Raw genomic sequence first — 25970 nt, 5'->3', positions numbered from 1 at the left:
AGACAACGATGTTCCAACCAACTCAGCCACCCAGCCAGGGCCTGAATTACCTATTTTTTAATTTACTGAATTACTTTTTGCTTAACGTTCTCTTCCTGTTTGCCTTTTGAATTATGAAAACATACACATAGCAACCGTTTTTTAGAAATAAAGGTATTTTTTCACCTCAGTATTACATAGATATTTATCTATATTTTCTATTACTAGTACCATGGTTCAAATGCTCAAATTCAACTGTGGCGTCCTGATTGACATCTATAAACAGAAACCGAATTTTACTTTTCAAAGGGCAAACCAGTTATCCCTTGAAATGTCACTGTTATGAATAAACAGAGTAATTCATGGGTTTTCTTAATCTTCTGTTTTGTCCTATCGTAGCTGTGTTAATACATTACATGTGAGACAGGAAGTTCTTTCATGCTAAGTCTTTCCATCCTCATCTGTTCAATTTTAATTAGCTGCCCTATGAGAAACTTACTCCCTTCCTGTAACTGTGGAACTGACTTATACAGGAATTTTCTCTAAAAATTACTGAGGTTTCCAACCACCTGAGAACTACTCCTAGTTCTCAGCCAGCTGGAACGGAAGGAGGTGAAAATGACCTTGAAGACTTTCCAACTACTTGAACTTAGATTTTCTGCATATAATCCATACATCACTGAGGAATTTAAACAAATAACTCATAGGACAGTTTACCACAATTAACCTTTTATTTAAAAAAATTACAGGGAATGATTTCCAGCATATCGTATTTTATAAAAGTACTGCTTATATCAAACATGTTATATCACTATTAATTCCATTGAAGAGCTGCCTTTTTTAAGGTACCAATTCCAAATGATGGGACACTTGCCCTTAAAATTGAAAGTTCCCATTGTTTATTCAAATGTCAAAATTAAGATTATTGAGAAGTTTATTGCTTTATGGTTGGGCAAGATGCTACTAGCACATTAGGTAAATAATCCTTCAAAAACTATGAGGTCGTTCTGTTTAAAACTTTTAGGATAATTCACAGAAAATAGATAATATTTATTCAAATTACAGATTGAAGGGCGGGCTTATTATAGATACTTCTATGTGAAGCAGCTCTTTAAAGAAATAAGATGCACATATAGATCTGTCTGGTATAATACACATAATTGAAATTAATAAACCTGGAAGACCAATATTGTTACGCTACGTTTTGTTAGGATCTTTTTTTAAAAAATCACACATTTAGTAGTCCATTGTGCTTAAACTATTCATATGTGGGAAAAACTTAAAGAAAAACACCTCTGTACATGATGATGGGAAGGAAGTAATAAATTTTTTTGAAATTGCACTGTTATTTAAAACACGGTCCTCAAGTCAGACCCTCCTTGGCAGCTGGCAGTCTCTCGGGCCTAATTGGCAGCCTGGGGAGGCCCCTCGGGTATCAGCGAAGTAAAGAAGGTGGTGATGAAAGACCACGCGGACGCCATCAGCCCTGGCCTGTGGAGTGTGCCAGCATCTTCCCCTGCATCCTCTCCACTCTCGTCTTCAAGACCATCATCCATAAGGCGCTCCTTGCAAACAAAATGAGAAAGGGACTCCTAAGTGATTAAACAGCTAGCACTAATTCATGATAGAAAAGGAGAGAGGTAAGTACTTCCCTACAGTAAGATGGAATGTGAGAATGAAGTAAGAAAGTGGTACATAGCTGGTCATTAGAATGTCAAATCCAAAATTGATAAATTCCTTGGCATTTGAGTTCAAAGGGATAACTGCCAATTTAATAAAATAAATTCTCACCATGTGCCTAATTTTCTTTCTAGGCTATTTTAAGGAAGAATAACATTACTTCTTCCCATTTAATTCTAACATATGACTAAGTTCTCCAGGATGAAACCGCACAATTTACATGTTTACTTTCCTTCATGTGTTAATCCACAAACACGTATGGAACACCCTGAGATTCTTTTATCATGTTGGTCTCACACAGTGCTGAGGACACACCTGTATTTAAAGTACACCAAAACCTCATTTGCATACCATTTCTTCAAGTTCTAGGTTGTTTGCATCTTGCCCGTCATTAACTTCTGCATTATTGCGGGGAGCCTGCTGCTGGCCTACTTCTTGCCTGAAAGGAAACCATCCAGCTTGGTGCCTGTTTGGTAAAATAAAAAGAAGTTTCAAGTGTTTTTATTTGTAAAACTATGAAACATTAGCATCCCACAAGAGAAAAATGATTAGAACTATAATAAATGAAAAGACCATATCGCCTACTTTATGCCAAGAAATACCCCTCTCAAAGCAAGGGTAGCAAAATAGAAGTCATTTTCAGTCTAAAAGTCTATCATGGGCTTAACTGGCTCCACCCTAAATATTCAAACTTGTCAGGAGTCATAAAATCCTTCCTTCACTATTTTTCAAAATGAAATTCAAACAGGTATCTGTTTGTCTCTTGGGGAATCAGGAGGCAAGGCAAAATTATTCTACTATGAAGAAAAGAATCTGGCCTGTATTACAGAACTTACTACTGATAACTGTAATTAAAAAGAACATCTTTGTAGAAGAATGAATAGGCCCTGGCTGGGGAGCTCAGCTGGTTGGAGCATGGGCCTGATACACCAAGGCTGCAAGTTCAATTCCAGGTTGGGGCACATACAAGAGGCAACCATAGAATGCATAAATAAGTGAATGACAAACTGATGCTTCTCTAAAATAAAAAATAAAAAAAGAAAAAATCATCTACTTCCTGAAATTCTAAATAATTGATACAGCCCATCTTCCTGAATGAACAATTTTTATAAGCAACAATAAAATAAAAATGTACTTCTGGACAATTCTGATACATGTGCTCACTCAATATAACTGCCCTGCTTCTGACGCCAGACCTGTTTCACCCGACACCCGCAGGCCCTCACCCAGCACTCACGGCCACTGCCACACGCAAGTCTATGCGGGACAGTTTCCGAGAGTCACTAAGAGAAATGGGACGTTCACGAGCATCACTCACAAATACACCAGCAGCATGGCCCCCATCACCATGACGAAGCGACTGAAGGAAGAGTAGAAGTACACGATGCTGAGCAGGATGGCGGCGCGGGAGAACGTGTACATCCAGTCCAGCCAGTCCCGGTTGAAGTCCTCTTCGTTCAGCACCGGCCCTCCCTGCGCGTTCATCTGCACGTTCTCATTTATGGGCCGGTTCTCTTGAGCCACCAGGTTTGGCGCAGGCGGGGGCTCTTCACCAGGAACGTGTGCCAGGTTCAGAGACTGTGCAGGCACGGACTGGGCGGGGGTGGCGTCCAGTGTGGCCTGAGCCGAGACTGCAGCTTGACTGGAAGAGTCGTCAGAGTAAATGTTAGAAAGCAACACTCAGCCATACTACGGGGTGTTTCTCAAACCCTCCTGGGTAAGCCCATGTATCTTCCGCGAGCCTGCCATGGACGATCGCTGCCCCGCCCCCCATCTCATGGGCAAGCACCAACCTCGTGGGAGCAGGACCAAGACTGCAGTGCTCAGGCTGGCCAGAGAGGGAGAAGTGAGGGACAGAACAGCCACCTGACTCACTCTTTTCTCCCCCACACTGAACACACTAGGAGGCAGTGACCCGATCTCTCTTCCGACCTTCTCATTGATGGCCCCTTTTGTTCTTCTCCGTGGAATGAACCCCCACACCAGCCACCTGACCCTCCGACCCAGGCCGCCAAAGGTTTGTCTGACAATGTACACTAATCATCACTCTGTGTGTCCACCGTCTATGGTGCAGGATTTGGATTCGTATTTTAAGATATTAACTAGGTTCCAGGTCACGATCCCTCAACCCCGAAGCTGACTTCTGGGAACTCCATCTAGGGACCACTGGTCTAGATCCTTTGTCAAACTTACAAAGAATTGTGGTCCTGAAGTTTGCTTCTAATTGCTTGAAAATCAGAATAACTCTCTCCATGAAATGCCCCCAGTAAAATGGTAATACACCTAAATCTGCTTTCAGTTATCCAGCATGGGGGGGGGGCGGTTGTGCAACAAGACGGCCATGAGCTGGAAAGTGCTGAAGCTGGGGGTGAGCACACAGTGTCCACTTTGCTAGGCTAGCTTTTTGTATGTTCAGATTCTTGTATGATCGAAAGTTTAAAAACCAACATAGCAAAGTAAAATAAAACAGAAATTTCCTAAGCTATGAAAGCCTATTTAAGCCTTTATGCTAATACCTTGTTTTTGCATAGGGCTTGTTAGTTCCAAAATGCTTGCTACCTCATTAGATATTCTAATTCATGGGCAAGCTATTTCATGAAGTGTGAGAACTTGAGGCTCCAAAGGTAAATGATGTACATGAGATTAGATGATCTAGAAGCAATCTACAAATGAGCCCCACTTCCCTTACTCAGTTCTTGTCAGACAATGAGACGGGGGCGTAAACATCTAGTAGGGTACTAAGCACAAAGCAGCCACTCAAATGGTAACTATGGTATTACCAAGGCAGGAGCTAGAGCTAAGGTGCAAACAGCCTGCCTGGGGTTATGCGAGAGAACGATTAGAATATGAGGTTCATAAAGCAGGTCAGCTCTGCAGGACACATCTGAAGGAGAGATAAGGACACGGATTTCACGCTGCAGCAACAGCAGTCAGACACTTGGGGGTGGAATGAGGAATGACTGACTAGACTACACATTAAGCAAGTTAACGGGCAGTAGTCGAATGAAATACAGTCAAGAGCCCCAAGGGAGAAAAAGCAATGTCAATAAAGTGGGTCTAAAATGAGAAAAGATCTGGGTGATAAATGGGAAGTAAGATATAGGGGAAGGACGAAGGCCAGAAATGACACAGCAGCTCACCCTGGCCATTTGCTGGGTTCAGGGACAACAGAAGTCAGCATGAAGCTGGTTAAGAGTGTGGAGAATGACAGAAGAGACAGTGTCACTGACAGGAGTCAGGCAGGACAGTGCCCTTCAGAGGCCGGTGGAGTCAGATTTTGAACACAATGAACTTAGGGAAAGGCCAACTGCCCTGCAGACACTCCTAGCGACTCGGTGGAGACACAGGATGAGGCCAGGAGAAGAAGAGCTGAACGCCACCACAGGGAGCTAACAGCAAGGCCCCAGGAGAAAGCACTGCAAGGGGACAGCCCACACCAACTAGTGCTCCTGCACCCCCCCCACCCACACTGAGCATCACAAGGCACATGGTAAGCACATGGATATATCTAACTGTGCAAGGTGTGCTACCATTTAGAGCAGTGGCCCCCAACCATTTTAGCACCAGGGACCAGTTTCCTGGGAGACAGTTTTTCCTCAGAACAAGGCGGGGCGGGCTGTGAGAACAGGAGGCAGAGCTCAGGCAGTAACACACAGAAGCTTGCAGCTTCTTCGCAGCTCATCTGCCACTCACCCTCTATTGTGCGGCCTGGTTCCTAACAGGCCACTGACCGGTACTGGGGGGGGGCCCTGATTTGGAGGGCTGTCCAAGGACACAAAAGGAGTGATAAAAAGGACGAAGTGGATAACTAATCAGAGATGTAAGAGAGGAGGACACTAAAGAGAAGCCAGAAATGTCGAAGGAAAGCACAGGAAGTCCGGCAGGGGCACGCTGAGACAGTGACCGGCGGCGAGGCCTCTCAAGAATGCTGACCGCACAGGAATGCATTTGCCACCACTGAGTCCTACAGAGATATGAGCCTCCTTGACATGTGATTCTTTCTATTTCTTTTTACTCAACGCCCAGTCTCTTCATGGAGATCTGCTGCCTTCCAGTGCAACTTTCCTACGTTTTCTCCTCTTAAATACATAAAACATTATATTAAAGCATCTCAATATAATGAGAGGTGAAAGGGAGAAGTAGAGAAAGACTTAGTTGCTATGAACCATTTTTCCTTTAGCCAAATGATTTTTTAAAAAGAATCTGCTAAGATGCCTGTGAACGCCCTCATAAAAATTATTTTTTTTTAAAGATACTACTTTATTTTTAGAGAGAGGAAAGGGAGGGAGACAGAGAGGGAGAGAAATATTGGTGTGCAAGAGAAACAATGTCCATCAGTTGGTTGCCTCTCTCACACCCTCAACTGGGGACCTGGCCCGCAACCCAGGCATGTGCCCTGACTGAGAATCAAACTGGTGACCTTATGGTTCACAGGCTAGCGCTCAAACCACTGAGCCACATCAACCAGAGAAATAATAGTCATGTTTAAAAGCTAATGAACCACATCAGTAAATGCAACCCCAAATTAAGTGACTTAGGATAAACACAGAAAATAAGGCGAACACCGCAGTGAGTGCAGGAGGCCCGGCATCCACTTACTATTGCATGTAGTACTGATGCGCATACATCTGCTGCCACCACAGCACCTGCAGTGGGCTGAGCGCAGGGTACACGGGGAATCCGGCCACCAGGGCTTGTCCGGGAAGCTGGTTGTCTACATTTCTGCCACAACAAGGTAAAAAGCATGTCTTTCAGTGCTCTAGAAGTGGAAAGCATTTCTCTAAACTTTAATTTCTGGACTACAAGTCAGTCATCCTGCTGAACCGGAACCTGCAACCTAACAATATCCCCAGGTGATTAGCACAGACATTAAAAACTGAACAGCACTGCCCTGGACGGTTCTGATGTACGAGCGGCTTTCAAAAGCAGTGCTCGACTGAGCCCTCTGTTCTCAAGACATGTGGTCAAGTAGGGGGTAGTTCTGGAATGTGCCTGGACCCCTGCAGAGGGCTCCCAGAGCAGTCAGGAGGAAGAGCACGGAGGAGGCCCCCAGTTCCCGCTCACCCCTGCACGACGTACGGGAACCGGTGACTCTGGGCCGGGTCGGTCTGCACTTGTGGAAGGATGCGCTGCCTCAGCCCTTCCGAGGGGGCGCTGACAGCTAGTGGCAAAGTCTCCGCACTGGACGGTGGAGTTGTTGATCCTGACTGATCTGGACTCTACAAACAGAAATGCAATTGCTTTTTCAAGAAGATTGAATTCATTACCATCACGAGATTTCACACACATTGCTAAATAGGTGTTTATGAAATAAATCCCTCTGCAAAGAGTGAATTTTAAGAATTTACTAATTTGAATCTTGAGATACTTTAATTCTGATGAGGCTGAAGACTTCAGAAAAATCAAAATTGCTTCATTATACAACAGTTTATCAACTAGAAAAGGCTAAGTAGTGGAGTAACTGTATACAAAAAAAGCATACAAAATCGTGAGATTAAGTTAATACATGCAAAGCTCTTTTCACAATGCCTAGAACACACAAAGTGCTTAGTAATGGTACCAATTTCTGTGTGATTTAAACAGTTACTATGTGCCGGGTACAGTGTAACATGCAATTAGTAACACACTGGTTTAAAGGTGTGAGGAACATGCTAGAAATCAGATCTGGTGTTATCTCTGACATTAACAAGGAACATAACCTTAAAATTTCACTTAACCTCCGAGTCTCGGCTTTCCTACAAAAAAATAAGATTGAACTAGGTTTTCAAGATTCCTTTTACTTCTAAATTTGTCAGTTTATAGATACCACCAACAAATAGGGTTTTTTTTTTGATGAACAAGATACCAGTCAGAATTTTAAAATTCTCACACTCCAATGATTTCAGTAACTCACCCGACCCAACTACCTTAAACAATACAGCCCCCCGAAAAGCACCCCAATTTGCTGCCATCTGAAAACAGTTTATCAAGGGTCTAGATTTAAAATACAATTATATCCTATACAAATTATAGCTCTCCCACTGGGTACAACGTGCCCTGAACGCCCTCCAGGTTTGCTGGAACTGCCTCTCCCTGCACCGCCCCCCAGGAAGCGGCTGCTTTTCCACGTGTCCACCTTCCCACATCCAGGCCTGTGGGAGGTCCCAAGACATTTGTCTTTTCCAAAACTAACAGCAGCTTTCTCTAAGACATTACTTCACACAAAACAGGTACCAAGTATCTGACCAGGGAGTCTGATTCTTAGGGACATGAATTTGGAAAGGCCTCTTTTTTAGCAAGATTTCTCATTAAATGGACCATGAAAAGGTAGTTAATCAAAAATTAAAGAAAGGCCTAGTCATTTGGCAGCCCAGGCTAGTTTCTCTGGATTTCTGACCTTATTAGATAACTCTCTTGTGACTAAATTTCTAAGACATTTTCCAATCCCACTGAAATTTCTGTAATAAAACATTAAGGGGAGTTCAACTTCTTTTTCTTTTGACACGTTTAGATTTTCGTAACGCACCCTGAAAAACTGAATGTATATACTAATGACAGGAAATTGTGGCCGAGGAACCATGGGACAAGTCAGAGGATTCTTTCTCAACAAAAACTGAGGCAACACAACTTGCCCAAAGATTACACACGGAATGCCAGGCCAATGCCTATGTTCTGCCTCTTCCTGTGCAAGGCAGGGACAGGTCAAGGCCGTTGGCCTTACCGACAAAACACACTTCAGTTTAACCTGGGCTGAGTTTCCCTGACTGGTACTCGAGAACACTGCCCACTGAGGCTATACACAATAAACACAGCAACTAGAGGATCTAGTTCTTAAAGAAGCCACTACTTAGTATCTGCTGGAAGCGCTATCAACTAGTTATCTCCACTCAGCCCCCTCCTTTAAGTTCTGGCTAGATCCTTACTAAGAACTGTCTTTCACCTCCAAACGTATCATATAAAGCTTTTACTGGAAACCAAAAATAATTTAATGTAAAAGGCCTTGGAACAGTGTCTTTAAAACTTGTAGAGAACATCTAAGTTGAAAAGTTTTAACTAGTAAGAAGAACTTCCAAAACAATTTTAAGTAAATGAAAAAATAAGGCAGAAGAAATGAATACCCAAGTCTGGAAGAGCTGAGTGAGCAGGTTTGGTCATTTTTCCTCCAGCAGTTGGAATGTATGCTAAATGCAGTCATTTCAGAACATAAAATTCGTGACCAAGCAATCTACTTAGACGATTAGCACGCTGAAAACTCAAATAACTTAATCCACCTTGAATAAAATATACTAAACACCTTAAATATTTGTGAAATTTTACTGGCCTTAGAGGTTATATTATATAACCAGGTTGTAATTCTGTTTCCTTAGTGTTTCAGTAACTAAACCCCTGAAGACTGGATCTATTACTGACCCACATACAGTAAATTATAACTCCCAGGGAACAGGCTTCAAGGGACAGCACTGTATATTAGATTTCAAAAACAAAGTTTGAATGCCTAAATCAAGCCATTCAAATCACAATCTCACAACCCACAAGCTCCGACTGTTCTGTTTTTTCACTTAGTTTTTCGAGGCAAAATAAGGATCATCAGGAGACGCCCACACGCCCTCCTCCCGTGCGGACTCACAGAACTGCTGCTGCTGGACGCCAGCCCCTCGTGACCTTCTGTGCTGGCACTGGAGTCGGGAGAGCTGGGAGGAGTCCGGGAAGTGCACACGAGATGGACCATGTGATACTCGTCTTGCTAAAACCGAAGAAGAGCGCACTGAAAGGGCGGCACTGGGAAAGGTGCAGTTAAAACGTCAGCAGCAGCTTAGCTGAAATATACTCCACTCAGAACTTAAGTTCCCTTCTAGCAGAGCCATTTTCAGTAAGGAACTGCTGCCATTTGAAGGTAAATTTACCATTTTAGAATTTGGAACCCTTCTGAATTTAGTATTTTCTCCATGCTTAGAAAGTAAGTGGTCAGAATACTCAGTAACTGCTGGGTGAAGAAAATTATTGCTTTGTACACAAAGGAGTCTTGAAGCAAACAGTGCGCTGTTGAGTTGGGTCATGCCACCTACGATTTGAGCGTTAAAACACCCAGCACTTTAACATCAGCACTGCAACAGTCACGCTAGAGCTCAGACCCACAAACTCTAAGCAGTAAAGATATTTCCTTTACTTAGGACTTTGCAGCTATAACAAATAAGCTCATACAGTGTCACCATAATCTCATTTGCCTTGATTTTAACAAGGTGATATATAGTATATTTTTTCAAGTCAAAATTTATTTTATATTTAAATAAAGCATACATTTGAACTAAATTCTGTAAATATCTCATGTTTCCATAAACCTACAAACATGACTAAAAATATTCTAATAATAATTAGGATTGACATTCTAGCTTAGAGATTGATTACACGAGTACACCTATACTTAGGCACAAAGCAGGTAAATTAAGAGGGAGAAAGGAAAGAGAACAGAGGAGGACAGAGAAGAACACAGCATAGCTCAGCAACTTAAAAAGGGGGAAAACAGAGTATGAAAAAGGAAAGGGCACGGGAAGATAAGGAAGATGCCCAGTCATAAAAAAGAGAAACGACGCAAGTAGAAACAGCCTTTCTCAACTGCCAGCAGAAACCTAGAACTGTCCTGAATCCTGAGGAGGACCCCAGAAAGGCAGAAGTCGTCCCTACCCCTAAAGATGCTAATAACACTGTTAAAAGATGAGACTAGCGCGTTAGAGCACAATTAGAGAAATATGTATCACAGTCTTTTGCACAGAACTGAGAAGCACAAACCACAACTGCTTTATTTAGGAATTTAAAGAAAGAAGTGAATGGGGGTTACAACGAGAACAGGCATTTTCAGGGCTAGTGTGCCTAGTAAGGAAGATAGAAGGCACTCCTGGTTTACAATGTCCTCTTAGAAACCTAGTTTCAAAGGTTCTATGACTCAAATTAAGTCCTAGTATTCATTTTCATTCACCTTTGGAGAAAGCTTCTATAAGAGTTTATAACAAAACAAGTAAAGCTGATGGTAGCATTTTATTGAAAAAAAGGAATACAGTGACTTTAACAAAAACAGTTCTAAGATCTACTAAAAATGTAAACATATTATTCAAAATGTTTTATATAGGGGCCAACAGTCCTTTGACTGAGCATTTTAAGTCTTCTGGTCAGAAACTATTTCTGGCAGCAAGAATCTTTAAAAAAGTATCCATGTGCAAACCAGCTATCTTTGGGTTAAAATAATAAAATAAATATGTATTTCAAAGAGTACATAGCCATAATGTTTTTAATAATAAAAACACGGAGAACAATGAAAAGGCGAGGCACAGAGGGCTTTCAGGGCAGTGAAATTACCCTGTACGACACCGTAATGGTGACTGCATTTGTCCAAACCCACAGGAAGTGTAACACCAAGAGGAAGCCCTAAGTACCCACGGGTTTCAGGTGACGGTGATGTGTCCGTGACGCAGGCTCATCAACTGTACCAAATGTACACTCTACATGAAGTGCTGGTAGTGGGGGAGCCTGTGCCTTGGAGGCGGGGGACGTATGTGAAATCTCTACCTCCGCTCAACCTAAAACTGCTCTGAAAAATTAAGCCTATCACAAAGGAGGAGGGGAACTGCTACAAATTTCATTATTTTTGAGGGAGAAAGAAGATATTAAACCATCCTGACAACCTGAAACTACATGATTAAAAAGAAAATGACAGCAAGAAGTCACAATGGCAAAGTTAAAATGTCCAACTATCTAAACAGAAAGAATATGTTGGTATAAGACTTCTTAAAGTTTCCCACAGGTAATCATAAAAAGTTGAGGAGAAAGATTTCCTAAATTGGATCAGGGATATCCAGAACGACATTAAGAGTTAAGTCAAGGGGGAGGGGAGTAGGTGGAGGTGAAAGAGGGTATAAGGGAGATAAATGGTAAAGAAAAAATCCGATAAAAAAAACTATAAAAAAACAAAAAAAGGCTTAAGTGAAAGATCTGAGCAAAAATATCAAAGCTGTATATTCAATTTTGCTACATTCACAAACAAAAAGCAGTATCGCAAATGCAGAAAAGTTATCAAAGTATAAATTCCACAAATAAAGGAGTTAAAAGCTGCCAGTTTAAAAAAAAAACCAACACTCCAGCTGATGGTCAAAAAACTCATTGAAATACATTTTCGCTCTAAGCACCAACATTCAAAGGTTGCTGACTGACGGACACCTGGGCTTCCTTGTTTCTTGCCCTGAAATTAACTCCTAACCCACACAACCTGTACTACAACATCGTGCAGCTTGGTCACAAGGAGAGACTGTGATCAGTGAAGATCCTCACCACACCCTGAACGCTCTTCTCCTGCACTCCTGGTAAGCTGGCAGTGTTTTCTTACACAAATGCCAAATGCCTGAAGACAAATATATAATCCTATTTCAGATTTAGCTCTCTGATAGATATGCAAAACTGCTACCTAAACTAACAAATCTATCACAATGTTCTTTACATTCTAGTTCACGTTAACCTATAATGCTGCCCAAGTGGGTTGATTTTGAGTATCTACAAACTGAACTGGCTGGATATCCATGGAATTTAGAACGACTCTGCTCTCACACTCTGACTGTGTCTGGTAGCGCATAGTGGTAGAAATCTGCTTACTTTTCTGAGAATGTCTTTCAGCTGCAGATGATCGGGAAGCAGTCTGCCCGAATACACCAACCTCTGATCCTTCGTCAACTGAGAAATGGGACAAAGAAGAGAATTCAACTTTTTCTAGTTATACAAAATAAAGGTTGGGAGTAACATGCCTAAATATGGGTAAACTCCCTTTAGGCACAAATAAGCAGAAATCAGACATAGTTTAAGAATTTTCTTTTTCCAAATTCCATTTAAGACATTAAGAACTCAGCAAATGGTAGCCTCTTTATTGTAGATACAATGAAATACGGATGATTACCAAATTTAAAAAAAAAAAACAGAAAACAGGTAAATTGAAAGTTTGTCTTTTCAGCCGTAATGCAATGCGTACCTGACTATCATTATAAATCTTCAAGCTATAAATGAGGAGGTGGCTGGCCTTCTGTTAAAAGTCAACAAGATAAAATTTAAAAGTCACCAGAGGTATTTGTATTATCAGTATTTTTCATCTAAAAGTATATGTAAGATTTACTTTTTCTTTACTAACATCATCCCAAACTTACCAGTTTTAATTCAGAAGGCATTTGAATTTAGTTATAGATGTAAATAAACTATTTAATAGATTTTATCATTCCTTCCACTCTCTCGAATAGCTTTGTACATTTTTTAAAAATATGAGACTAAAGAAAAATCAACTCAATTGCACGGAGATGCAGCTGTCCTCTCTATAAGCAACCCCAGCAGGAAATATGTCCTGGTTATCTCTGCTCTGTTTTGTATTTATAATAAATCTGCTAAGAGTTCCCACTACTGGCATTAAAGTGTTTACAATTAAAGCATTTATGTATAGTCCCTGTAAGAACTCCTATTTCATAATTGAGAAACAGGCAAATGTTCCTTAAAATCTAATGAAACAATTAGATAGTAGCTATATCAACAACTCTTACATATGTCAAATCCAAGCAAAACTGTAACAATTTTTAAATAGACTACATATTCAACATGGCTAGTAAAAGAGGACTTTATAGTAAAACAATCATAATAGAAACCATCACACTGAGTAAGATCTATGGTCCTCAGGTACCAAGCATCACAGGTTTTGGGTTAAGTATCATGATGAACTTGTAGAATTTTATATTTTATACTGTACTGCCATTTGTTTAAGTCCTCAAATGGTGTTCTCCCTCGTCAGCAGGAGTCCAGGTGGGCTCCTGTGTCATTTGGACATGACCTCTGCTGTCTCAGGAGGTCTCCTTTCTCTTAGGCACAGAATGGCCCAGGTGCATCAGCCCAGTGCCTTGGTTCCTTCTAGTGGGGACGCTGTCTGAAGACCAAAGTCTGGGGTCTGAGGGTACTTCACTGTTAGTTGTCGTTATTTCTAAGATTCTTCATTAAGGAAAGCTAGAAAATATACATTTTTTAGAAAGAGATACTTTAAAAGTTCATACCGATATTTCTGAATTAATAGAGCAGTATATGGTTTTTACTTATTTTTATATCTTCTCTTGCCTTGAAATTCTTGCTTACTAATGACATTAAAAAACATACGCCATTAGCAAACTTACTTGTATGTTTCATTCTATTATACACAAATCTCAAAATAAGAATAACAACATCGAGTGAAGTTTAAAATTTCTTGAGGCTTTCTACAGTCCTTATGTACATACCACTAGAAATACATAGTTAAAGTGCTATTTCAAATTACTTGGGATAATTTCTCTTGCAGTTATATCGCCATCCTGACAGTAAATCATTAAATTATTGTGTTACCATGTAGGAATTACTTTCCCTATTTAACTTCTTAAATTATATGGCAACAGAGTAAAAATTATACAATGACACCCATTTGAAGGGGTATAGTTTCTGCCCCTGTTCCCCACTCCCTCATTCTGAATTACCCTTCCATTGTTTCTCTTTGCCACCACCACAGATCTGAACACAGACACCAATACTGTCTTCTCTTCACACATGAAAAGCAATCCACTATACCCACTCTTTTCTGCCTCGTTCCCTCACTTTATATGCCCTGGAGATTACGCATGAGCAGTGTCAGGATGTCTTCCCCATTCTTTTTGATGGGTGAGTAAGGCTCCTTTATACAGAAGTACCAGTTTACGGATAGACATTTGAGTATTTCCAGGCTTCTGTCATCACTCACAGTCCTTCTCTCACTCTATTCTGTGTACTTCTGTACTCCCTCTGAGTATTCTGCAGTGTGGAGACCCCTACTGACCTTGATAAAGCAATCTTGGTGGACAGTAGGGTAAAAATTTAACTGGAATGGATGTTAGAGAAAAGGAGAGGAGTATAGTTAGAGATAGTAAATATATACAACTTATAAGGAGGTTTGCACTAAGGACAAGGAAAGAAATAGAGCAATAGCTAGAAGGAAAGTGGAATCAAAAGAGGGTCTGGACCATGGCCAGTGTGGTACAGTTGGAGGGTCATCCGATACACCAAGAGGTTGCAGGTTCAATTCCCGGTCAGGGTACCTACCTAGGTTGTGGGTTCAGTCCTGGTCTGGGCACGTACAGAAGGTAACTGATCGATGTTTGTCTCACATCTATGCTCCTCTCTCTCTAGAATCAATAAATATATATCCTCAAAACAAAAGGGTCTGGTCTTATTTGTTTTACTGCTTTGTGTTTTTGTTTTGTTTTTTTAAGAACAGAAGAATAACATGTTTATATGCCAATATGAATAATCTAGTATAATACAAAAAAAACTAATGATGGAGAGAAAAACAACTTAAAAAGCACCACTTGAGTAGCTAACCAAGGGGGAGGTGGTACTGGACTTACAGATCAACACAGCAGAGACAGATGAAGAATATTAGGAAACTTGTACAAGATGCCACTACCACCACTCTGTGCCTCAGTTTTCCTATCTGTAAAATGAGGACAATAACAGTATCTATTTCACAGAAAATGCACATAAATCTCTTAGAATAGAGTCCAATACCCTCCTAAAAAATACATACAACAGAAACCAGGGTGGGCCGAGAGGGGGAGACACGGAACCCTCAGACACTGGCGGTGGGAATGCTCTCGGAGCGCCTTTGTGGGGAAGTCTGGCGCCTCCTCAGGAAGTTGGACAGAGTTACCGTATGACTCAGTGTATACCCAAATCCACACAAAACCTGTTCGAGAGTGTTCCTAGTGGCATTATTCATAATACCAAAAGGCCGGAACAACCATTAATTGGTAAGTGAATAAACAAAATATGATAAATATGTACCACGCAGCATTACTGGTCCGTAAAAAGCAATGAAGAAGTGATATACATCATAACATGGATGAACCCTATAAACACTATAGGAAGTCAGACACAAAAGGCCACAAATTTACTACAATTCCATTTACATAAAATTTCCCAAACAGGCAAAATCTTGAGACGAAAAGTAGATTAGTGGCTACCAGGGACTGGGGGAGCAGAGACTGGAAAGTGACCACTTGCCGTCATGGTGTTTCTCTTTAGGGTGATAAAAATGTCCTAAAATTGGACAGTGGTGACAAGTGGGCAACTTCATGAACTACCGAAAGCCACTGAGAGTTGTACAAGTTAAAGGGCAAGTTTTACAGTATATAAATTACACCTCAATAAAATATAATGTTGCCTTAAACTGAATATTCCTCAGATATGCATAAGTTTTAAAAGGAAAAGGAATTAATTTTACTGTGATTGAAAATAGAGAAAAAATTTTCATGTGACTAAATTAGGTAAGAAGATTTGAAAATTGTTCTATGTCAACTAAAAAAATTATTTCTTTCATTTAAATATTATATACTTTAAATATCTGAAAAACCAGTGGTTAGATATGACAGCAAATAACAATAATCAAATGAATTTTTATCTAGTTATTTTAGATTATATGTATTAGGAAAAGTATAGATTTTGAGATCTCAATTCAAATTAAATTTTACTTGTAAAGTGGCAGTTTTACTCCTGCAGACCTGCTAACACTGTCCTTTACCGTAACTGAAAACCCATTTGTGTTGGGCAGGGTAAGTGACGCTAGCTGCTATAGCAAGTCCCAAGATCTTAGCAGCTTAACAAACAAGAGTTCATTTTTCTCTCAATAAGCAAAAAAAGATTGCATGGCACCTTTTAAACATAAGAATTTAGCCCTGGCTGGTGTGGCTCAGTGGACCTGTGAACCGAAGGTCGCTGGTTGGATTCCCAGTCAAGGCATATGTCTGGGTTGTGGGCCAGGTCCCCAGTAGGAGGCACAAGAGGCAACCACATAGTGATGTTTCTTTCCCTCTTGCTCCCTTTCCCTCTCTCTAAAAATAAATAAAATCTTTAACATAAATAAATAAATATAAAAGTTCAGAATAATTCATAAGTCTAAAATCAAGGACTAATTAAACTATCAGTTACATAGTTTGCTGTTAAGCGACTGGCTGCACAGACTGACATACAAATATACTTGGCTATATCTGCTAAGAGCATCACCATTCTTCCTGTTGCTTACATGCCGCATCAAGCAGCCAGCAAATCCCCACAGGTATAGCACCACCTCGGCCGGCCCCACTCCATCCCAGACAAAGCCTGGTGACGTGTGGTACAGCAGAGGCGGCTGAATGACCAGGCTGGACACATCCTGATGCTACTCTGAGTGGCCCAGAGACAGAACTCTACCACTCCAATCAAACAGCTGCCTAACCAGCTGACCGGAAACACTCCGCTACCCACTGCACAGACATGGCCAAAAACCAAGGAGAGGAGAGCTCATCTACTAGTATGACATGCACAAATCAAACAACAACTGGTGGGAGATTCTTTTTCTTTCTAAAAGCTTTATACATATTATTACCTAAACAGACATTTAATCAGGTATCAAAAGCAGATACAGTATTATGCATCCCTAATGTATTTTAAATATTCATTAAGAGTCTGGCAGTTGAGTTTTACAAAGCCAACAATACTTCATATTTCTAGAAGTCATCTAGTTGGTATCAAAAGATTGAACTTTTGTATGTGAAGAACTAAATGGGTCTCTTATAACGACATAGGGCTCAAAAAAGCATGTTCTTAGGATATCCAACTTTGACATTACCAAATACCTCAGTAAAAGCAATCTATAACTTACATGTTAGTTCAAAGAACTATGACCCAAGTCCTTCGAAAGTAGTAACTATTAACATTGAAGTACTTACATATAACTGTCAAATCAAAGAGCTTTAAAGAGCTGTTCCCCAGACGTGCACAGAACATGCTTTCTGTGGGAAACGGATTCTGTGGATTTGTGCTGGAACACATCTCACACTCCCACTAAACGCAGCGCACCCAAAGCCCCAGGAAATCCAGAAACACTGGAAACAGAAGTGCAGTTTACTCAAGCTGTCTCTACCCCTTATCTCCTTGCAACAACTGTAAGCAAAACCAGCACCCAGAGCTTAAAGAACTTCCTCCAGAACTCCAAGGGGACAGTCCCTGCTGAGCTGTCTGCACTGACAGGCCATTCGCAAATCAGGTAGACGCAGAACAGAGCGTGCGAAAATACAGGGCTGCTCTGGGTCACACGAAGCAGCAGGGATGTGACAAGACAGGGAAAAGCAATGTGCTTTGAGTCTTAAGATACTACACTCCATATCTTCCCTATAATTTATCAAAATAAGCAGCGATAACTTCACACTAAGTTGATATTCATCAGAACAATATTAAGGCTACATTATCCATTCATCTGCAGCTGTTAGATGGCAATCCATGTAAACAGACACCTCTTTTTGTAGTTCTTATAATTTGGAAGTATACAACTAAGATGGCCAAGGTCCTAAAGGAATTGTAAGGGTTAAGCGCCTTAGGCTTGCCAGTCATACAAACCTGGGTTTCAATTCCAGTGCAACATTAGCTCTGAGAAAAGTTTTAAAAAGCTCTCACCTTGTCTGCTTAAAACTGTTATCTAAGGAAAATATCCCTGTGAACCTTTTCTTAAAACAAATCCCCATTCCCTTACCCCAGACTCCAGAGCGCACCACCCCCCTCCCCTGTGCGTCTGTGGCACTCAGTGCAGCCCTCTGCACAGCACTAGTCCCATCATGTCGGTTATTTACTTTCATGTCTCCACCCCCCACTGGACTTGAGCTTCAGCAAAGGACTCTTACCGTCACCTTCGTGCTTAGCATATGGACATTCGAATGCCAGGTCAACAAAATCCAAATTAAATAAATAAATGAAGCCCAGGAAAGTGTGCTTGCAGTGGGGGTAGGGGGAGTATATCTGTTCTGAGTTTACTGAGGGAGGGGGAGCTGAATTTAAAATATCCATGTGGAGACTGTCTGTGATTTAAGTCAATATCTTACCTCACAACTAGACCTTAGGATTTCACACACTGTTGCCAAAACCGGTTAACAGCATGTAAACACATGATCTATTCTTGCAGAGATAAAAGGACAACTTCAAGTCTCCATTCTTCTCCCTCTAGCAATTCCCACTTAACTTCCCTAGAGCCACTGCCCACAGGGACCGACGGCCCCTGCCCTCGGCCAGCCAGGACCTCAGATACAGGTAGGAGCAGCGCAGCCCAGAGCTGCCACCTTTTCTCACTTTGTTTCCGAGCCCTCCCACCCTGACCCCCAGATGTGCAAGGAACCAGGCATCAGAAGTGGTCTCTCTTAAATACCAACACAGTGCTTGAGACACTTAAACGCAGAATAATGTTAAGTAGTTGTTGTGGGTGGTCCTAAGAACGTAAACGTCCTGTATAAATGTTATTTTGTTAGTCATGTAACACTGCTTAGGTTGCAAAATGTTTTCTGTTCCAATTAACAACCTTACAAAGACAACTGGTAGGACTCCAATTTCTGTATCAGGACCACCTGTGGCTGTGGGGCATCACTAAACAGCTGGTCTGCTTGACAACTGTGCTGTGGTAAGTCAGAATGTAAGCCTGTCAAAATGAAGCACCATAAAAAGTTTTCAGTAAAGTTCTATGAAAATAAACATGTGTGCCCTGTCCCTGGGCCTGCCCACTCTCATTAACCTACAAGTAACCTTCACTTGGAAACTTGCTGGAGGAGGAAAAAGACCAAGTTTGCCATGGAGTTGGGTAGTCAGGTAATTAAAGCCCGAAACACACACTGTTTGTACAGCCTGCAAACCGTCTGCAGTGTGTACAGACAGCAGGCAGGGTAGGAGGGGTGGGGTGTAAAGAAGTCTGCAACTGATCTGTCCCCAGAAGCCTGTGACCCACAGCACTGCCAGCCCTGCAGTGCCATTACCGGTGCAGATAAGGGCTGTGGTTCCCCCACCCTAATGGAGATTAGTGCCATTACGGGTGCAGATAAGGCTCGAAGGTTTCACTCCCCTCTCCGAGTTTTTACAAAATGAGAAAGTTTTAGAAAAGTGTAACTCTTGGTCTATCACAATGTAAACCGAGTCCCTTTGGTTTAATCGTGTCATGTGAAGATCCTCACATGAGTGTGCCCTGGAGTGCACACACTGAGACGGGCACCGCTTAGGAATGGCATCGCACTGTTACGAGGCTTTAAACTCTGATTATCCTGAAAAGCCATTTTCCACTTCTAAACTGTACCAAACCAATCATATGCAATAGGAAATCTTTTGTAAAGCAGACAATTTTAAAACAAATTGTTACCCCCTGTGTAAACTTTAACTTTCAAACAAAAGACTTGAATAAATGAGAGTTCCAGCTGGCTTGTTTCAAGTACGTAAATACCTGAGAGCTTTTATTTCCTCTACTAAAAATGTTTATACCACAAGGTACTGACAAACACAGCTAATGTCAACTAAGGACCGTTTTTCTAAAACTATTTTTGCAATAACTGTAGTATTCCTGTAGTTATTCTAGAAATCTAAACAAACTAAACTTAATACTGCACCACTAAAACAGTCCTAATTCATCAATACCCAAATTTAGATCAAACGCCTTCTTTACTTATCAGGACTTTTTAATTATCAACGATGCCCTTTCCAATCTACCTCCAGGGACAGATGGAGCTGTACTCTTTGTATTTTATTTATTAGCTTTGCAATATCCCAGTATGATTCAGAATGGAAAACACTGCCACATTGACTTACAAATGGTCATATGAAAGGAATAAAAAGATGTACCAAATGGTAGGGGGGTCGAAGGACTGTTCTCTTCTAAATTAGTGAAAGTTCTGTGTCCTGTACAAGAGAAAAATGAGGGAGGGAGGGGCAGAGGAAAGTGAATCTAAAACTCACTAATCTTTGCTTCTTAAAATACTAATCTTCAAAGTGTAATTTTATAGGGGTACATATTTGTTTCCAAGAAAAAATTGCTCTTCAACAGTAAGCAAAATTCTGGGTCACGGGGTGAAAGTAAAAAGAAATTTTAGTTGAATAATCAATAAAAGCTTTCCTATGAACTGTAATGTTTCTCTCTCTGTGTTTTTAAGGATATAACGGTCATCCTATATAAGATTGATGACTTTAAGTCCAAGGAAAACGGTCTTCTTTTTTTCATGCCTGGCAGTTCTTATGTCCCTCGATATTTCTGTGCACTTACTAATTAACTGAACCTCATCAAGAAGATATTAATGGCTCAGCCACTCAAGACACACACGCGCGCGCAACTTCAGAACTCAAAATACTTCGCAATCTACCAAGAGGTCTGTTTGACCCGAGAGGGGCGGGGGTGAGCAAGGAGACCGTGTGGATCCCGCGCAGGGGCGCGGGAGGTCGCGGGCCCGAGCCGCTGTGTCAGCTTGTCAACACTTACTGGTTTGCTAGGGTAGACATTGGACAGATGCGTTTTTAGTTTCCCCACGGTCCAGTTCAAAAAGCAGCTAATAGTCTGGTCCCTGTACTTCTGATTCGGTGCCTTAATGATGAGGGTCACAGGAATCTCCATCCCACTTTGGTCCATGGTGCCCCCAATGCCGAAAACAGTCAGGAGCAGCAGTGAAGAGCCCAAAGGAGCCGAGGTGGTTACTCCCAGCGCGACTGCGGTAGGTTCGGAAGCGAGCGGGTTCTCAATATTCCGTGTCCAAGTCAGTCACAAGTGCGTCGCGCGATACAAAGGCCATTGCCTGTACCGAGGATGACTGGCGGTGGCGGCACTGGAGTCTGGGGGCCCGGCCGCGGTGCAGTGTTCCCCGCCAGGTCCGGCCTCCGCTAGGCTCCACCGGACTGCGGGGGGCGGCGGGGAGAGAGAGAGAAATCGCTGAGAAGGGAGGAAGGGAAGAAGGGAAGGGGTGGGGGCGCCACGGCCCGAGTCACCGCCCCTGCCCCCCCCCCCGCCGCACCCCCAAGCTGAAACGCAACAAGGCCCCTACGCGACGGCTCCGCAGGGAGGGCAGGAAAAGGGGCCGGGCAGCTCTGAAGTACCTGAAAGGAGGCCGCGGGGCCCGCCGCCGCCCTCCGCGCCCAGGTAGGGCCGCCGCCCGCAGAGTCGGGCCGGGTGTCCTCCGCGGCGGCCGCTCTCTTCCTGCGGCACAGCAAGCGGCCACGGCCAGCCTCGGGTCTCGCGAGGCGGCGCGGTGGCCGCGGGGAAAGTTGGCCAGAGGGCGCGGCTCGCGGTCCGCCCGCTCCCTCGGGCGGGGCAAGCTCGGGGCGGGGCCGCGCGGCGGTGGGCCCGACACTGCCCGGGCGGCGGCAGGTGGCAGGAGGGCGGGGACTGGAGCGGAGGCGCCGGCCGACTGTTCGCCCGTTTTGTGGTGGTGGTTATTATTGTTGTTGTGAGCCGGGTTGGGGTCCCTTTAAGCCGGTGGACGCCGGGCGGAAGTGCGTCACGCGCAGCCCTCCGGAGGCGCGGCTCGGGCGACCCTGCAGACGAGAGCCGCGCTGGGGTTCCCCCTAGTACACTTTTCCGGGGTCCCTGGTCCCCGCAAGGCAGCAGGGGCCGATGAAGCGCACCTGGCCTCCACTCCCGCGGGCACTCAGGCCTCGCCACTAGCTAACTGGGCGTTAGCCTGTCCTTTTTGACCGCCCCCTGAGGATTTGGGAAGGTTCCTGCATCCTAAGAGTTGGCTCTGCCAAAGTCAGTACCCTTCCTGACGCTGAATCAAACTGCTGCTCAGAATTTCTGTAGATCGACTGTCTGCGAAACTCGGTACCAGCACCTTTGGCGCAGGAGAGACGTTGAGGGTACTTTGCATAAGGCACAAAGGCTTTCAGATAAACCTGCACCCCACCTCTGTGTGTCCTTACTGAACCTTTCTGAGCCCCAGTTTATTCTCGATGAAGATGGTGATGCCTGCCTAAAACCGTGCTGATGAGTCTATGAGCGATTTGTGGAATCTGGCAATCCCCTAAATACATGTTAATTTCCCTTTAGTCTTCACGAAGGTTGACACGAGAATCCTGCGTACCTGCTGTGGGTTCAGCACAGTGGTAGGTGAATAAGGATGGAAGTGTTATTTTTCTGTTTTTTATGGCTTAGACATAAGAAGGCAAAAGTTAAGTCTGCTGCCCAAAGCTGACTTCTCCCCATTTTTCTGCACCAAGCTGGGAGTGAGTACAGTAAGTTAAAGTTTGTTAGATGGGCATTTCCACAGCTCCAGGCTTCTGCTTAGAGGAGGATGCCAGCAGATAAACATAACGGACTTTGGGGAGCAGGTCCTTTCCCTCTCGGTTTTGTGAGCGTCAGTGAAGGTCAGCTACCACTGTGTTAGTGACCACGGGGAAGTTCGTCTCAGCAGCTCCTGCGGCAGGATCCTGCATGCCTCTCCTCCTTAACCTGGTTCTTTGGGGTAAGACACCCACCACTGTAACAGCCATACATACTCTCGCAATGCTCTTCTGAAGTAAGGGGAAGTCCCCTTCATTTCTTTTGTAGAAGAAGGGCAGCTTGCTCAGGTTTTCTGTAGCAGCAATCTGCTCTTTTCCCACCTAGTGTCTAGTCATCCTAATGGAACCTTTGTTCTAGCTAAAAAAAAAAAAAATGCTGTTCTAGACTCCCTTAGGTTTAAGGGCAGCCATTTGACACAATGCTAGCCAATTAGGAGAAAGTTGATGTCGTTCCTGGGCCTTCTGGGAAGGCTTTTAGATGGACACGCAGATCATGCACGTCCTTGCCCTACACCTGCCTTTCTTCCTGGAAGAACGGAGGTGCGGCGGCTGTAGTTGTCATAAGCAACAAACGAAGAGCAAAGACCTCTATTCCAAAAATGTCAGAGCATCCCAGATGCTGGATCCTCCACTGCAACATCCGTCACCATATAAGTCCCAAACTGTAACCTCTACTTTTTTCCCCCTAATTCCTGTTAAAGCCAAGAAATCTCCACAACCACGCAAACCTTCAGATCTTGTCACTTATGGTCGTGACTCAGACTTCCAGAAATCCTTTAGGGACATGGGGTCCTCTCACTTGGGACAGTGAAATGGATACTATTAATGTTAATTAGTAATTATTAATAATTAATTGGTAATTACTAATATCATCAGGATGTTATTACTGTTAATTAGTAATACTAATAATCAATTTGTAATTATTAATATTAAAATGATGTGCACTTCACTATGAGAAGCACTATTTAAAGCAGATTCCATCAAAAGTTCACAAGCATGTACAAAAATATTTTTAAATGTAATGAACATGAAAGAGTTTGAAATATATGGATATAAAAATTATATGGAGTCTGAAAAATTATTTTTTTTACTTTAAAACCACTTGAATTAAGTACCTAAAAATTCTTTTGATGCTATTGAACTTGGCAAAGATAAAAACAGTACATAAATATGATCCCATTTTTTGGTTAAATTTTATATATATATATATATATATAAAAGTAATCCCCAGAATACTGATAGTATTTAACTTGGAATTTGGGGTAGGAAAAATACACAGCATTGAGAGAATGCAAGATAGCAGGTACTGCCATGACCAGTGTAGCTTGGTTGGGCATCATCCTGCAAAGTGAAAAGTGGCCACTTCAATTCCCAGTCAGGGCACATTCCTGAGTTGCAGGTTCCGTCTTGATCAAGGTGCATGTGAGAGGCAACCAGTTGATGTTTCCTTCTCACATCAATGTTCCTCCCCCTTTCTCCCTGCCTTCCCTGCTCTCTAAAAATAAATTTTAAAAAATTTAACTATAGCAATTACTCAAAGGCCACTATGAGCCTTGAGCTGCCTATTTAAATCATTGTACATCACAGATAAGAAGTGGAAATTTCAATTGCACATCTCAGTTACCATTTGTCACCTAAGTACAGTCTGTAATGAGAATGCTAAAGAGTAAGGCGCTAATAGATAATAAAGCACTTGTGGTTGCTAAGACTAAATCTACCAATGTTAACTATTCAGTACCTGTAGTCTTAGTGGCTAGTTCAGGAATTCAGATCAATCTGGGTAGCTTTCTTTGTTAACAAAATAAAAATCTTTTTTAAATTCATAAATAATAAAAATTGATTTCTAGTATTTGTGGCATGTCTATTTACTTCCAATTATTTTAATCTTTGGGGTGGGAAGGACAGATAGAAATGCCTATATTGACTCACTCTGTTAGATTACAGTTTCTTTTAATATTTTAAAGAAAATAAAGTGCTCGATACTGAATTTTTCTTACCAAAGTTTAGAATAAACTTTCAGCAAGATAAAATACTTTATTGATGATGAATAATCTAGTTTGTGTTGTTTTGATTTTTGTCTCGTTTATGGTTTTGTTTTTGATAACTCTTGGGAGGAAAGACTTTAGTCAAGTGATGATCTTGCAGTTGCAAATTTCAAAGATGATGTTGGCCATCTGGCTGCTGATTCCTTCTATTTCTACTCATACCAAACTTGCCTTTTCCTTAAAAAAAATGCTGTGCCACAAAGCATCTAATCAAATATTAATCAAGTTGATTGTTGACAAACAAATGAAATCCTACACTTGAAGCCTAGGAAAATTAGCTCATTTCAACATTGCACTCTCAAACTCGTAATTAGTCACAGATGTTTGATTATAAACCATGTCGTGGAAAATGGAAGGAAGAAAACCACATTTGGATCACATGGCAAATGGGAAATTTGAGTGAGTGTCATTGAATGAATCGTCAGAACAGCCCTGAAAGGTAATAAGGACAGTGAAGCTTGGAAATGCTGAGTCTCTTGCTTCAGGTCACACAGCTTGTAGCTTCTAAGTGGAGTTCTGACTCCTCTATAATGCACACACTTCCCACTACACCGAAGTTTCTTATTTAAAGATATTCATGCATAAGAAGACATGCAAGAGGAAAAGGCTCTCGGGAATAACATCTCAAGAGGGCCTCTAGATCAAGTACCTAGCAGTGCCAGAGTCCCTGCCACCACCTCTGAAGGGCAATCAGCCAACTTTGAATTCAACCATTCCAAGAAGAGGGAGCCACCCTAGTTTTCACTACAGCTCAGCCTGTTGTGAGACAGCTGAGGTTATTATAAGTGGATTAGAATCTGCATTCCTGTAATTTCTCATTAAGCCACTTTTCTTCTCTTGATCAACTCAAAATATGACTCATTCCACATGCTAGCCCTTCAAATGTGTAACTATTAAGTCTCTCCCTATGTCTTCTCCAAACTGAACAGCCCCAGACCCTTCAACCGTCCTCAGAAATAGTCTCCAGATCCCTCAGAATTCCAACATGCCTATGCACACAGTATTTTGTATCTCCTTCATCAATTATGGTAAGCATGATGAACATTTAGACGTGTTGTGACTTCTCTAGAATAGTCTTCATAAGGATGCACCTGTTATTTCTGTTAATTTCTACAGCAGTAGAAATCTTCATGTGCTGGTTTAGCCGTTGGATCTCCTGCTTTTCAGAAACAA

General features: G+C 42.2%; 1 protein-coding gene across 5 annotated transcripts; it reads right to left on the bottom strand.

The window, feature by feature from the left end:
- Nucleotides 1-691: 691 nt before the first annotated feature.
- On the bottom strand, nucleotides 692-21912 carry HERPUD2 (HERPUD family member 2). Of its 5 annotated transcripts, none has more exons than XM_053661659.1 (10): nucleotides 21571-21911; nucleotides 20963-21372; nucleotides 12277-12354; nucleotides 9266-9382; nucleotides 7377-7394; nucleotides 6739-6878; nucleotides 6259-6381; nucleotides 2978-3301; nucleotides 2011-2125; nucleotides 692-1544 (listed from the first exon to the last, which is right to left on the bottom strand). In XM_053661659.1, exons 2-10 carry the CDS (start codon nucleotides 21107-21109, stop codon nucleotides 1383-1385), a joined length of 1224 nt encoding a protein of 407 aa, XP_053517634.1. In that variant the 5' UTR covers nucleotides 21110-21372; nucleotides 21571-21911; the 3' UTR covers nucleotides 692-1382. The 5 variants fall into 5 exon arrangements, with proteins under 5 accessions (XP_053517634.1, XP_053517631.1, XP_053517643.1 ...); XM_053661656.1 differs by having other exon boundaries at nucleotides 6724-6878; nucleotides 21571-21910; XM_053661668.1 differs by lacking the exon at nucleotides 12277-12354 and having other exon boundaries at nucleotides 6724-6878; nucleotides 21571-21912.
- Between the last annotated feature and the right edge of the window lie 4058 nt (nucleotides 21913-25970).

The sequence above is a fragment of the Artibeus jamaicensis genome, unplaced genomic scaffold, assembly GCF_021234435.1.
Source record: "Artibeus jamaicensis isolate MK-2021 breed Jamaican fruit bat unplaced genomic scaffold, CSHL_Jam_final contig_1016, whole genome shotgun sequence".
In the NCBI taxonomy this organism is placed as follows: Eukaryota; Metazoa; Chordata; class Mammalia; order Chiroptera; family Phyllostomidae; genus Artibeus; species Artibeus jamaicensis.
The sequence above is the reverse complement of the archived record's forward strand: the minus strand, read 5'-3'. Positions and strand labels throughout refer to the sequence as shown.

Bases quoted from the DNA above. Each gene is read 5' to 3' on its own strand.
- HERPUD2 (XM_053661656.1), bottom strand. From the start codon at position 21,109: ATGGACCAAAGTGGGATGGAGATTCCTGTGACCCTCATCATTAAGGCA. The intron at 9,383-12,276 runs GTAAGCAGATTT...CTTCGGTTTTAG, and splicing joins TGAAAGACATTCTCAGAAAA to CAAGACGAGTATCACATGGT. The intron at 3,302-6,258 runs GTAAGTGGATGC...CGACTCTTCCAG, and splicing joins CATCAGTACTACATGCAATA to TCAAGCTGCAGTCTCGGCTC.